The sequence below is a fragment of the Furipterus horrens genome, unplaced genomic scaffold (assembly GCF_987537825.1).
Source record: "Furipterus horrens unplaced genomic scaffold, mFurHor1.1.pri manual_scaffold_2, whole genome shotgun sequence".
In the NCBI taxonomy this organism is placed as follows: Eukaryota; Metazoa; Chordata; class Mammalia; order Chiroptera; family Furipteridae; genus Furipterus; species Furipterus horrens.
In genome coordinates this window covers 40,876,899-40,891,446 of record NW_028327172.1, presented here as the reverse complement: position 1 = coordinate 40,891,446, position 14,548 = coordinate 40,876,899, and the positions used below count along the sequence as shown (strand labels likewise).

The 14,548-nt window shown below is 46.3% G+C and overlaps 1 protein-coding gene across 1 annotated transcript; it reads left to right on the top strand.

Moving 5' to 3' along the window:
* The first annotated feature begins 3,642 nt into the window (after window positions 1-3,642).
* EIF3F (eukaryotic translation initiation factor 3 subunit F) lies at window positions 3,643-10,940 on the top strand. Its single transcript, XM_090264299.1, has 8 exons — window positions 3,643-4,052; window positions 7,016-7,086; window positions 7,327-7,406; window positions 7,821-7,958; window positions 9,244-9,335; window positions 9,790-9,926; window positions 10,061-10,174; window positions 10,726-10,940. The coding sequence occupies exons 1-8, from the start codon at window positions 3,671-3,673 to the stop codon at window positions 10,801-10,803; spliced, it is 1,092 nt and encodes a 363-aa protein (XP_090120425.1). The 5' UTR covers window positions 3,643-3,670; the 3' UTR covers window positions 10,804-10,940.
* Window positions 10,941-14,548: the final 3,608 nt, after the last annotated feature.

Genomic DNA, 14,548 nt, shown 5'->3' with positions numbered 1-14,548 from the left:
TGAGGTGCAAAAGGACCTATTTTAATTGGAGGGTGGAGGCAGGAAATGAAATGGGATCTGCCTCCCTGTTAACCCTGGCCTGACTGTGGGCAAAACTGGTACAATTGAGTCCACAAAATAAAAGAGATAGAGACAGAAAAACCAGAGACCAAGGGTGGAACAGAAGATATACAAAGAGGCACAAAAGAGAAGTGAGCAGACAAAACAGAAAGCCAGCAAGAGAAACAGACCAATGAAGCTAGCTGATAGGTACGGCTCTCTCTCCTTCTCCCTCTCGATCTTCCTCTCCTCTCTCTCTCTCTCCCCCCACCTTCTCCCTTTTTCTCTCCTGCCCTCTCCACCCTCTCACACAGACAAGCATGTGTGCACAAACATACAAACGCATTTATACACTCATTCTATAAATAGGGTTCAGCCTGCCTGGATGCCTCAGACAGCCATTGAAAAGCCAGCATCCTGGATGTATGTACTCCCTTGTCCTGGCCAATCAGTATCCTTAGGAAGACAATGCCAATGATCTCTCTCCACCTGCCCCTGAACCATGTGGCTGGAGAAAAATACAAAAGGTGACCAGATCTTTGAGGTCTCCAGGCTCCGCTGCGTCTTCCCATAATTGATCAGTCAGTGCTTTTGATGGCTCACTCTCTGCCCTTTTTCCAAATACTGTCACGGACCCAAGGCTGAACCCCATTCTTGCATCTATTTGCAGCAAATCACCTTGCCTCCGATTCCCTGAGAAAAACATCATTTTACAGGAACTCCTACAGCTTCCCTTTCCTCTCCGAAGTGTCTCCGATTCTTCATCCATCCCTTTATCCTTCCCTACCAAAAAGAAAAATCCTTAGGCCATGGATATAAAGGCAAAGTTCTTGGTGATAAAGTGTCCACACCCAACTCATATCAGCATATGAGTAGGAGGTCCCAAGGTTGTGCATGGTCAGCTGAGGCAGCAACGTCTCTTCACCATAGGTGGTTCTCTCCTCTGGACTTCTTGCCATGGAATGATTTCAGGGCACCAGCCAGGCTAAGGGAGACCCCCACCAGGTACCCATAAGGGAGGCCAGAGCCCAGGGCAGTCTCTCCAGCATGTCCCTCATCCTGCCCAAGACCATCCCTCTCATCTAGGCTTCTCCACTTGCGTTCCTCTTCCTGCCTTGTTTCATAGATAGCTCCCCTTACTCACGCTTGTGTAGTCAGTCATCCTCTCTCTTCTAGACCCTGTTAATTAAAAATATACTTAAAGCTCCACCAGCCTAAATGGTCCCTCTCTCAGTCCTGCTCTTCCCCCAGCTACTGCCTTAAATGTCTCTTTTCTTTCCCAGCAAATTCCTTGAGAGAGAGTAGCACTCACTGCCATCATTTCAAACTGACCACTCTTTCACACCTAAATTCTAGTTTCCACGTGCATCCCCCCACCTCCACTGCCCAATTCCACTGACAGTGCCCTCTATTAGGGTTGCTGCAGTCCAGGTCATCAGATCCAAGAGTCACTTTTCAATCATTCTCTGATGGGCTGTTCACCTGTGTTTGGGGGAATTAAAAAAATAATGTATGTCCACCCAGGGCACAGACAGGGGAGCAGGTTTATGTGAATTCTAATTATAGAAGGCAGCTCCAAGGAGAAAGCAGTTCTTATTGATGTAAGAGTCAGAGCTAAGAAGCCCAAACTCACTCACCTAACTTGACAGTTGGATGCTGGGACTTGACCTAATTGAGGGAGATAATAGGTTTTCTGACAAAAAAAAAAAGATGTTATCATTCTCAATATACCAAGAAGGAAAGCGAGGCTCAGAAAAAAATTATAGACTGTCCAAAGTTACACAGTGGGTTAGGATCAGACCTCCTTTCATCACATGGTAGTGGTAATGCTCCCACTTAATAACTGCTGTATATCAGGCATATGCTGAGAACTTTACAGAGCATTATACATTTAACCCTGTACCGAAGTACAGACTAGAATCTCCACCTGACCACTCTACAATTCTGCTGTGATGTCTAATGAACATTTCAGTGGTGACACATCCCAAAATTATCTTTTCCCCAAAACCTGCTTCACTTGTAGCTTTCACTATTTCATTAGACAACTTCTCCATACTAGTTACTCAGCACAAAAAAATTGGAGTCATCTTCTCTTGCACATCTTACATACAACTTCTTGGAAAATCCTCTTGTCTCTACCCTCAAAATATACCCAAAATCTGCCCACTTCTCACCACTTGCACTGTTACTGGCTTGGTGCCAACCACCATCATTTCTCACTTAGAATACTTGGTATTCTCCTACCAGTGTCTCTGCTCTTTCTCTCTTCCCCAGTAACACCCACCCCCACCGCCTTAATATATTCTTCTCAAAGCAATCAGAGTGATCCTTTTAAAACTAAAACAGATCATGACCCTCCCCTGCTCAACACTGCACAGTGGTTCCCATCTCACTGAGACTAGAATTCAAAGTCCTTACCATGGCCTAGGAGGTCCTTAATGATCTGTGCCCCAACCCCTATTTAGAGGCCCATCTCCTGCTATTCCCTTCCTTGATCTTATCACTCCAGTCATCAAACAGCCTCCTCAAACACACCAGGCCTGCTCATGCCTTAAGGCCTTTGTGCTACCTGGCTCCTCTACCCAGAGGCTCTTCTCCCCCCACCCTCATGGCCCTCTCCCTTGCCTTTTTCAAGTCCACTCAAATCTCATATTCTCATTGTGACCTACCTTAACTCTTCACTGTTAGGTCTGGTGAGAATGAGAGAAGAAACAACAGAAGAACAGGCCATGAGTTTAAAAAGATTTATTTGGCCAGCTGTGACAGGCGGGCTGAGACCCTACGGTGTCAGCCATGAACAAAAGTAAGGCAGGGTTTTTTAAAGGGGATAAGGGGGGAGGGAGTTGAAGGGACTTTCTGCACATGATTTGGGGGGAGTTGGCTCTGAGAACAGAGAAGTTTACTAAAACAAAAGCTACTAAATTCTTGCCAGTAGACCAAGATATCTCTGAAGGACACAGGCCTTGACAGCAGGCTAAGAGATCTTTGAAGGACACAGGCCTTTACTGGTGTCAGCAGTTACTGGGAGGCATCAGACTTATTGGGGCTTGCTAAAATTATACCAGAATTCCCAGAACCCAGGTCTTATGCCCTCTTACTCTCTGCTACTTATTTTTCACTCCCCTCTGGGATGTAAACATTTCAGGGACAACGATCTTTTTTTTTGTTCACTGATGTATCCCAAAAGCTTTTTTAAACAAAAGTCTGTCACATATTCAGTTTGTTTAATGAATAAACCAGCGGACTGACACTTTATGAGGCTGTCAAAAACAAAGCCCTCACTTTGTAAGATACTTTTCACAGCCATTGCCATTGACGTCTGAAAACTCGAATTGCGACCCTTGTGCAGCTCTTTGCCTCCATCTGGCGGCCACTCTTCAGACTAATTCGTTTCTTTTCCAGCGCGGTCACAATAGTTGTTAGGAACTATTGGGCTCGGCTCTCACTGAGTGCGCATCGGAGCGCGATCAAGGAGCACAAGATCGGAGGAGAAAATTGTAGTGCGGTGAGAAGCATCGCTAGTAACCAATAGGAACAAAGATCTTGCTCAGGCGGCGCGTCTCAGCCTATCGTTCTGCTAATGTTTGCCAACTTACTCATTTCCGCCCCATGCTGCTTCTCTCTCCACAAGATGGCCACACCGGCAGTACCGGCGAGTGTGGCTGCGGCCACTCCAGCGCCAGCTGAGGCCCCCGCCTCAGCCCCAGAGCTGGTCCCAGCCTCAGGTCCAGCGCTGGCTCCAGTTTCAGCGCCAGTTCCAGCTCCCACTCCAGCGCCGGCCTCATCCCCAGACCCGGCGGCAGCAGCGGCTGCGAGCGCGGCGCCGGGCCAGACCCCGGCCTCGACGCCGGCCCCGGCGCAGACCTCGGCGCAGTCGCTGGTTGGCCCTGCTCTCCCAGGCCCTTTCCCCGGTGGCCGTGTGGTCCGGCTGCACCCGGTCATTTTGGCCTCCATCGTGGACAGCTACGAGCGACGCAACGAGGGTGCTGCCCGAGTTATCGGGACTCTGCTGGGTGAGTGATCGGAGAAAATGGACGTTCTCTTCTAACCTCCCCCCTCTTTATTTTGCTCTCCTTTCTTCCCATCCCCAGTGATCTGTTACCTGTTTCTCTGCGAATTATCTTCCCAAGGAACTTGAACTTTGCGGCCTGATTGCTGTCATTTGGGGCAACGCAAAATGTCTAAGAAGTAGTTATGTGTTAAACACCGTGTGCCAAATGGTTTACATCGTAATCGAAGCAGTAGCATTTCACGTCGAGTATGATTAGTTTCGATCTACCAAAAATGAGTTAAAACGCTGACTAGGTAATAAAAAACCCTTGACTCCCTAAGCCTAGTGATACCACATCGCCCCTGCCCCTTATCTATGGAGTAAATGTCTTTATTTTCCAGATGTTTACAAAGAAGTTCCTAAGCAGTTGGCAAAAGGGGGCATCTGTTAAGAGATATCCCACTCGGGTAAAGATATTTTGCAGGAACCCATTTAGGGCTTAAATAACCTGCTTTCCTAAATGCGTAAGCCTGATGCTCTGTCCCTCAGTCTCCCTGATGCTCATCCTTAAAGACCCAGTTCCCTGGAGTTGTCTCTGATTCTACATTTAGACACAAACAAGTGTGTTGTCTGTTTATTATACTGTTTAATCTCCACATTGAAGGATAACCTTTTCCCTACCTGTGTTCCAATTTGGGGGAATAGATCTTTTATATTAATTTGTGAAACTGAAAAGCAGTAAAAAGAAATTTCTCTGGGGACTGCTGGTCCCATCAAATTCATTTCCACTCCATTTTCATTAAAAATTTTAGACACTGTTGTGAATCCACTCCAGTTGTATGCATCATTTCTTTTTCTTAACTTGAATTGTAATAGTTCTCTTACCTTAGAAAATAATTGGTGTATTGCAAAGAGGACACAATTTGTAGGCAGACTCCACCAAATACATATTAGCCGTGAGCCTCAGGACAAATTACCTAAAATCTGGTTTCTTCAGGAGCCACTTTAGACTAAGTGTCTGTGAGAACCAAATTACTACAGAAAGCACCTAACTGCTGGCACCCTTTAGGTGCAAAACAGTTGTTGGTTGCCCTCCTCAACCACATCAGGCCTGTACCACCCCTAAAACACACATTCTCCCCCTTTTTCTTTGCAAGTGTAGCATTTTACAGAAATTTCAGTTAATCCATTATCTTCCAAACATAGCCATGGTTTTTCTCAGACCAGGCCTTTTATTCTCTTGACCACAATGCCTTCCCTACTCTCCCTTATTTGTTTCTTTAAATTGCACTCATCTTCCAGGTTCCCAGGAAACATGTTCAGTACTGGCCCTTCATCCCGTACTTCTACTCTCATTCCATCCTTAACCTCCCAAAATATGATAGCGTTCTGTGACTGCCCTGCTTTGAGCTTGTAATAAATGACTTACTTCGCTGGCTTGGCACTCAACAAATACTTAGTCTTTCAGCTTCACTATCAAATTTTCCAAACTCACTGGAGCTGTTTGACCAAAGAAACAATTCTCTACTCAGGGTCTGTGCTAAGCGCCCCAAATATTACAGTGACTCTAGTTGGACCAACCGTAATTTACATCTTCAGATCCTCTCCCAGACCAGCATCGGGGTACAGTGTTAGGTGCTGTGGAGGCAGTGTTTGCTGAAGAACGGAAGCATGGATTCTGCTTGCTAGGGACTTAACAGATTTTCTCAGTTAGACATTAATATACAGTAGTCTCTCGCTATGTTGTGGTTCACTTATCGTGGCCTCACTGTATTGTGGGATTTTAAAAATATCACATTTAATTTATCGCAGATTTTTCACTATATTGTGGGATTTTGTGGGACTGTAGACGTATGTTTAAGAGTGCAGAATAAATGTAAGGTTCCTACTTTGCAGGGGGCTCTGGAACGTAATACCCACGATAAGTGAGGGAATACTGTATATGAAACATTTCACTTGGTTAAGTGAAGTCACTAGTGCTATTTATGTATCACCAAAACTGCTGGGCACTTAGAATTCTAAGCTTGATAAAATGAGCTCTACTCTAACCTTAGGTTGGAGAGGAAAGCAAACTCTTCTATGCAGGTAATTAGAATGTAATGTGGTCAATGCTCTAATAAAAGGGTGTCCTAGTGACATAGAAATATAGAAGACTTAATTATTTCAAAAGCTTGAAGCGGTCAAGTCTGTTGGATGCCAGTGAGATGTCAGATGAGATAAAGACTATATTGGTTTTGGGGGGCACGGTTTCAGCTAAGGAGGCAGAAACCATAGTGAAGTGGAATTAGACACTAATGGGTCTAGGCATCATTGTGGTCTGTGATGGAGAGGGAAGCACTTGAAACCTGGGATGGGAGTGAAAAAAAAGAGAAGTCAAGGGACAGTCAGTCTTGGTGAGGTCGAGAAGCAAATGTACATAAAGGGAATAAAGTTATCAGAACCACAGTAGAAGTTTGTGGTAAAAGACTGACAGTGGTGTTGAAGGGTCACAGGTTGGTTCCTGGGTGACGATAGGGTTAAGGATATGACCATAGGACCAGATGGCTGGAGAGAGGTGCAGGTGAAGCTCCCTCAGCTGTGTTCTCCGAGCCTTGGCTTCTGTATGGGTGGTCTTTGTAGACGTCACTAAAATCTTCTGGTAGCGCCGCAAGTTAATTATAGGGAGAAAGTCTCTAGAGGCTGAAAATGAGGGTCACAGTAAAGATCTGGAGGAGGACTGATAGCGGAAAGTGAGACAAAAGGAGAGCTTCTGAAAGAATAGGCCCTATTTGTTGACGGTTAAAGAAAGGAGTTATAGGTCTCTCCAGAGTTTCGTTTCTCTGGAAAATCCTAGTCCCATTGAGGCACGTGGCTGAACTTAGAGCTCCTAAGTTCAGGTTTTTGTTCATTGACTTGGACTCTAAAAATCTGAAAGCATTAGGAAAGTGGTTGGAGGCTGTTAGGAGCCGTCAGGTTACGTAACACGTGGACAATTCTCTCCCACAGGAACCGTTGACAAGCACTCAGTGGAAGTCACCAATTGCTTTTCAGTGCCTCACAATGAGTCAGAAGATGAGGTGAGTGGGGGTTGGAGTGGCCCCTGTGCAGCCTGTCGCTGTTCTCTTGCTGGGCTCCCAGAGGGGCCCTCCGCCACACACTGTGTTGTGTTCGTAACTAGAGCTCCTACAGTTCAAAGAGCTTCATTCGGTTTGGACATACTTCATGCGCCTCTTCTGTCTCGTGGGTGGCTTCTTGTTCTTTTCATCCCTTTTTTCTATGGACCTCTGGCTTCTGAGCTTCCTTTTCTGCCTTCTTAGGTGGCTGTTGACATGGAATTTGCTAAGAATATGTATGAATTGCACAAGAAAGTCTCTCCAAATGAGCTCATCCTGGGCTGGTAAGTTGGGGTGCAGAGGGAATTAGAAGATCTCTCAGTGATTGCCAAGGCCTTTTGCCACCAAACTAGACACTGTACTCCCTGTTCAGGAGACAAGAGTATTGAAGATGTATTAACTCAAGGAGCTATGAATTCAATGTGTTTTGCTAGCAGTTCTGATCCTCTGAGGCCAAACACATTTCTTTTCAATTGCAGCTTTTACAGAACAAGTCTTTTTTGCCTTGCTGCTGACTTGGAATTTTTCAAGAGCTCTAAGTCAGCTTCTGATTTAATTTGGTAATAGTTTTCAACGTGCTTATTTTAGTATTTGGAGTGTTCCTAGGTGTCACTGGGTATCCACAGGGATGTCAGGTACCAAGGGACACCCATGCCACCATCGTGTTTGGTGTTGATGTCACGTGTTTTGTTTTCCAGGTATGCTACAGGCCATGACATCACAGAGCACTCTGTGCTGATCCATGAGTACTACAGCCGGGAAGCCCCCAACCCCATTCACCTCACTGTGGACACGAGCCTCCAGAATGGTCGCATGAGCATCAAGGCTTATGTCAGGTGACCAGGGTCTTGGGCCACGAGGGCATAAAAGGCTGTCTAATTTGTATCATGGCCAGATGACACTCACCTCTACCCTGGGCAGTTATAACTGCCTCCTAAGGAAGCCCATTCCTCACTTAAGAGTTATCGTTAGAAGGGTTTTATTTATTTACTCTGAAACAACTGTCATGAAAATTTCCACTCACAGATTTCTGCTTATTGCTGTTAACCTATTTCACACGGCAGCCCTGTAGGTATTCAAGTAAGCTGTCACTTTCTTTGTGTCATTTTTCCTGGAAGCTAACTCTGCACAGTGCCTGTGGCCGATCCTTACATGGTATTCTGGTCATGATCCTTCGTCATGGTCACTGTTCTTCTGAGTTACCCTTTATAGCTTCTCCTTGTCCCTAAAACTGAGCACAGGACTCGGCGTAGTACAGATTAAGTCATGGCTGTCCTTATTTTGATGTGTTTAGTAACCCAGGATTAAGCTCAGTTTTGATGACCATAACGTATAGTATTGTCATGTGAGGCAGTGAGCGCGCTGGTTGATGGGCGACGTTGAGGAAGGCTCTGGTGCCATGCTGAGGAAGGGGCTGCTCTGGGAGTTGGAGGGACTCTATTTTCCATTTAGAATGAAGGCATTAAGTTATGTGCTGTTCAACTTTGTTCTGTTTCCGCATCTGACGCAGATGTGACTGTTTTAACGATTGTGCAGTAAGACAAACGTGGTGGGTTCCAAATCCTTATGACCAGTGGGTATACCACTCAACTCTACCATTGCCTGATTTCTCAGCCTTTCCAGATATTTCATACTCCTTAAGATCCAGTTGAAAGTGTATGGTTGACATAGTAAAGACCTGTAGTGTGATGACTTACAGCACCCAGTCTCGTCCTGGTTGGCTGGAGTCCATTTGTTTTTTAGGTGCAGATGAAGGGCTCAGTCCCAGAAGAGACCTGTGCTGTCTCTCTTCGTTCTATAGGGGTGGCTGTCCAGGCAGCCAGCTCCACAGGGAAATCCAGTGTCTGTCTTCTCATCACTGAGGTGGCACTGTGTGTGGTGTCTTTCTCTATCCAGACCAGGCCAGGTCCGAAGGCTGCATCCCCTCTCACAGGCCAAGGGTTTGGTGTGTACAGTGAGCTAAGGGAAGAAAGTGACTTGCTCCCATGAGACCTTTGGGATTCAAGCCTTCTTATGTTGGAGCCTTGGAAGCCACACTCTGGTGTGACTGCTTTCCTAGCTTGGACTAGACATGGAAACCCTCTCAAGGCCATCTGGTCACATTGACTTCTCTCTCCCCAGCACTTTAATGGGTGTCCCTGGGAGGACCATGGGGGTGATGTTCACACCTCTGACGGTGAAATATGCGTATTACGACACTGAACGCATTGGAGGTGAGTAACCCACCTGTGCCCTCCTTTGAGGTCTTTGGCATTTTTCATGGGAGAGGGTTGCTGCTCTCTAATCCTCTAAGGATGCAGGGCCCTGGGTGGGTTAAAGAGGAACCATTTATCTAAAGTTCGTGCTGACTAGAAGTCAAGTCATTCTCCTACATAAGTGGGCTTCAGAGAATTATGCGTGAAATGATTAGAGGTCGGGAATTATCAGTACTAGAGGCTACTTGGCTATTCATAGGAGACCAAAACCAGTGGGTGACATACTGGTACAGGAGTTGAGCGCTGTCTGGAGTAAGGAATGCTGCCGTAATAAGGGCAGAGCAGAGAGGTTTGGGGCAGTTGATGAAGTCCAAAGGGAGGTGGGAGACTTAGCAGGATGGCTAGAAATTGTTTCTTTCCTGATGGAATCATTGAATTCTCTCTCCCTTCTATCTCCCAACCCAACCCACAGTTGACCTGATCATGAAGACCTGCTTTAGCCCCAACCGGGTGATTGGACTCTCCAGTGACTTGCAGCAGGTAGCAGGGTCCTCAGCTCGCATCCAGGACACCCTCAGCACAGTGTTGCAGTATGCGGAAGACGTACTGGTGAGGAGGGGAAGGAAGGAAAGGAGGGGGCACAGATCGCCGCTCCTAGATCCCTGAGAGATAGGCTGCCGCAATGGCCATGCTCAGTGGTGAGGGTTAACTGTGTCTTGTTCGATCTTGGTTTCGGTGCTCAGTCTGGAAAGGTGTCGGCTGACAATACCGTGGGCCGCTTCTTGATGAGTCTCGTTAACCAAGTACCCAAGATAGCTGCTGAAGACTTCGAGACCATGCTCAACAGCAACATTAATGTGAGTGCCATTTCCGGGCTTCTGGGAGCCTATGTCTTCCCCTCCCTCAGACAGATGTGAAGGGAATCGGGGGAGATGGCCAGGTCGGGGACAGGGGAGACAGGGCTTTGCCTTTGCCCCACTTGCTGTCCAGTTTGGGAGGAAGGAAGAGATAGTACACATGCTCACAGATCCCCTTCTCCTTCCCTGATTCCATTAGCTCAGGTACTGCTGATACTGTGACTTGTCATCTAGGTTCGTGGTTGAAAGGAATGCTTAAATTCAGAGGTTAATGAAAATGGTTTCTTATTTTCCCCATCTGAGTCCACAGTCCCCTCGATAATTTTACCCATGGATCTCAACTCAGCCACCTCTAGTCTATAAGTTATTAATAGATAGTGTTCTCAAGCATTTTCCTCCCCTCTTCTACTTTCAGCTCTTCCTTACCCTCTCCAGCTGTCATTCATCCAGGACTGTCCTGACACCCAGTGTCCATCCTAGAGCTGCCAAGACCAGCCTTCTTGCTCCCCTTCCACCCAGCTCCTCCCTTACTGGGCCTCTTTCTTTTCCAGGACCTGCTGATGGTGACCTACCTGGCCAATCTCACGCAGTCCCAGATCGCCCTCAATGAGAAACTCGTGAACTTGTGAATGGGCCCCAGCAGCACTCGTTCCACTCTGCCCAGCTCTAGGGAGGGACGTGGAAATGGCTTCTTGTGGTTTGAGTCACACTGAGTGAGTCAACTGCTTGTGACTCTTAATAAATGTAGCCTGTCTTTTGTAAATAATTCCATCTTATGTGAATTTACTGCTGTGGGGAAGAGAGAAAACTTCTAGAGCTCCTGCAGAAACCAAGAAATGGGTACTTGGGGTAGAAGACATTTGTGTGTTTGGCACCCATGGGCCAAGCCACTTGGGCTCTACCTGACCTCAGAACAGGTAGCCTTAGCAACTGGTTTACAGGGACACTGTCTCCTCATTCTTTTTGCTTATGATTAGAGCAAACTGGGCCTCCATAGAAACTTTTTTTTAAAAAATCACTTCTATGGGTAGCAGTTTAAAGGGTTGCCTTATACACGGTTTTAAGTACCTAGAGAATGTGTGCTAGTGAGTGAGAGTAGAGAAGGGGGTGGATACAGATCTTAGTCCTGGGACCCATGAGTCCTGTTAGAAAGACAGCCTTTTCCGTGGTGAGAATTAACAGTTTCTTACTGAATTTTTCCTCTCGGTTTTCAATCTGGAAAGGAGCCCATTGATAGTACTGTGGACCATTTCTTAATGGATCACGTGGTTTCCACGGGAAGTGAAAATGAGAATCCATGCAGGGAAAATAATTGAAAGAATTAGATACTTAATCTAAACTGAAAGAGTAGCGGGTGTGGTCATTGTTTTAAAATAAGTAAATAGGATAGAGCTGTTTGACCCTGTGGTTCACAGAGGCAGAATTAGGGTCTGTAGGTTAAGTTTTTCCCCATTTTAATGGGGAAAACAGAAAAGTAAACAATCAGTTGCAAAACAGTAGAAAATCAGTGCTGGATCTAAGATTTATTGAGCACCTATTATGTTTGGGGGCAGTTTTTATTTTCATATTACAGAGGGAGCTGGGGTTCAGAGGAGTTGAGTACGTTACTTGAGGTTACACAATTAGTAAGTGATGAAGCAGGATTTGAATCCAGGTGTAGGTTTTATTTTCGCATGTAGCCCTCTGCTTCAGTTGAGTGGCCCAGTGAAATCATTACTCAAATGGGGCAAAAATGCGACAGAACAGGAGCATATCATAAGGACTAAGCAGCTGTCAGAGGGCATCTAGGAACAGTCTGCTCAGGTATTTCAGTGTTGGTGTGTGTTTGTTTTACCAGGAAATCATGAAAGGGTAACCGAGGCAGAAGAAACATAAAAAAGTTTAGCCTGTTCAGAACCTAAGGATGCACATGCAGGAGCCCGACCATCAGGGGCCCTCAGTCTCTGGAGGTTGGCTTTTACCTGGGAAGCTGTGGGAAGGCACTGGGTAATTTAAAGTATATTTAGCCAGATTTGGATTTCAGGAAGATCACATGATAGTCATGTAGAAAGGGAGAGAAGGAGAAGGCAGCGGGGAGGAGTTTCAGGTGCACTGTGGTTGTGTGGAGGCGAGATGAGTGCCTGAACCAAGGTGTAGCTGTTGGGGGGCGGGGGTGGGTGGGACGGAGGCTCAGATTCTTGAGGATTTTATAAGGCAGGCTGAGGAGGACTTAGAGACTGGTTGAAACATGAATGGCGAAAGATGGAAGGAGTCCAGGGTGTTACCTGTTTCTGATAATGGTGATTGAAGAGGTGATAGTATGCAGAAACTGGCTACCCTGTAGTCGGTGGTGGAAGCTTAGAGGATGCAGGGAGGCTTGATCAGCATTAAGGTTGGAGGGGTGGTATGGGACCAATCGGTGATGTTTTCAATGCAAATAAAAAAAACTGACTTATTTGGTGAACTGTGGGGCTCTACCAAATCTTTTGGGGAAAGGTTGAAAAATTCAAGTTACTCATTTGCTCACGTAACATTTATTAATGCCAAACTATGTGCTAAGCAGAAAGCCATGGTATTTACTTAGGATCTCTTAGAGAGGATGGGAAAAAATTATTACCTTGAGAATCACAGGTGTAGGTCATGGAAGGCATCTAGTTAGAAAGTGAAGTCTAAGCTGGTCTTGGATGAGGAAGATGGACTGAAAAAGAATAGGAGAAAATAGAGCGTTCTAGGCACAGAAAATAGCATGTGCAAAGACTCAGGAAAAGGCAGTCAGCCACGTGGCTCCATCGTGGCTGACTCCTCAGCCGATGTTTGTAAGGAAAGAAACACTATGTGCCTAGGTTGGTTGAAAATGACTTTTTTGTGTGTGTGTGATACTGCTTAGGTGTGCACCAGTTTGTTTTTGCTACGAATGTGTTCACATATTCTCTGTTAACGTGGTGGTGCATATTCTAAAAACATCTCAGAATGTGTCTGGGCGAGACATGTTGCTTGACTTTCCTGACACACCACACTCCCCTGATTTTCTCCCAACCGCCTTAAACTCTCCTTTTCGGTGCTTTTTCTTGGCCCTTCCTCCTCTGACCCTCCCGTAATATTCCATTCCCCAGGTTGCGCCCAGGCCCTCTTCACCTTCTCCTCTACACCCTCTGACTGGAAGAGCTCACCGAAGCTGTGAATCACTCCTGCATGTTACGGGTGCCAGGCTCTAGCTCTAGCCCTGGGCCACATTCAGAACTCGTTTCCTGGTTCTGGACTAGTTAACTGGACACAAGATATCTCACCTGGATGTCTCAAAAGCCTCTTACATTCAGTATGTTCTGTACTGAACGAATTATCTCTTCCTTCCCTACAATTCACCTCCTGAATTTCCTTCCTCAGGAGATGACACCACTGTGTACCCAGTTGTCCAGACTGTAAACCTTTGTAAACCTCAGGTGAATTCTTGATTTTCCCCTCCCTTCCCACCATCATGCTTCAACTATGTTTTTACAACCCTGCCTTCAATCTTGCCCTCTATGAGCTTATTGCATGTATTCTGGTCTTCATTCATGTTCCTGGCAGGCACGTTTTAAAATTTCCTAAGTGATAAGAGCTATAAAGAGTCTTGTTATTCCTTTCAACAGCATAAGTTTATGTTAATGAAGTGATTTTTAGAAAGCCTTTAGTAGCCATAAGATAAGGACGGCTTGCCACGTGAACTACCTTGTGTGATTGGAGGTTGAAACTTTGAGCGTGATTTCAGTACCAGTGACTTAATCAAACGTGCCTGCATAGTGAGTCCTCCATAAAAACCCACAGGGACCAAGTCCGGAGAGCTTCTGGACTGGTGACCAAGAACACACTCGAGAACACACTCAAGAACATGGCTCACGCCAGGGAGGCGGCGCACCGACAGGGACAGACGCTCCTGTGCTCTGTACCCTTTCAGACCACACTCTGTGCCTCTTCGTCTGGCTGTTCGCACGTATCCTTTGTAATAAACCAGTAATGGCAAGTAAACTGTTTTCTTTAGATCGTGAAGTGCTCTAGCAAATTGATGGAACCCAAGAAGGGGGTCATGGGGAGCGCCAGTTTATAGCAGGTTGGGCAGAAGCACAGGTGACCACCTGGACTTGCAGCGGGCATCTGGAGGTGGGGGAGGCAGTCCTGTGGGACTCAGCTTTTAACCTGAGGGCCTGACACAGTCTCTGGGCAGATAATCTCAAAACTGAACTAAGTTGTAGGGCACCAGCTGGTGTCCGAGTCGCATGATGTGGGGAAATCATCTGCACATCTGGTCACGGGTGGGTTTGATGTGAATAGTAAGTTTAGAGGAAAGCAGGGGTTTCCCTCTTCACCCTCCGATCCATTCTCACAGCAGCCACGCTGCTCTCTGTAAATCTGACCGGG

Bases quoted from the DNA above. Each gene is read 5' to 3' on its own strand.
- EIF3F (XM_090264299.1), top strand. From the start codon at position 3,671: ATGGCCACACCGGCAGTACCGGCGAGTGTGGCTGCGGCCACTCCAGCG. The intron at 7,087-7,326 runs GTGAGTGGGGGT...CTGCCTTCTTAG, and splicing joins ACAATGAGTCAGAAGATGAG to GTGGCTGTTGACATGGAATT. The intron at 7,959-9,243 runs GTGACCAGGGTC...CTCTCTCCCCAG, and splicing joins AGCATCAAGGCTTATGTCAG to CACTTTAATGGGTGTCCCTG.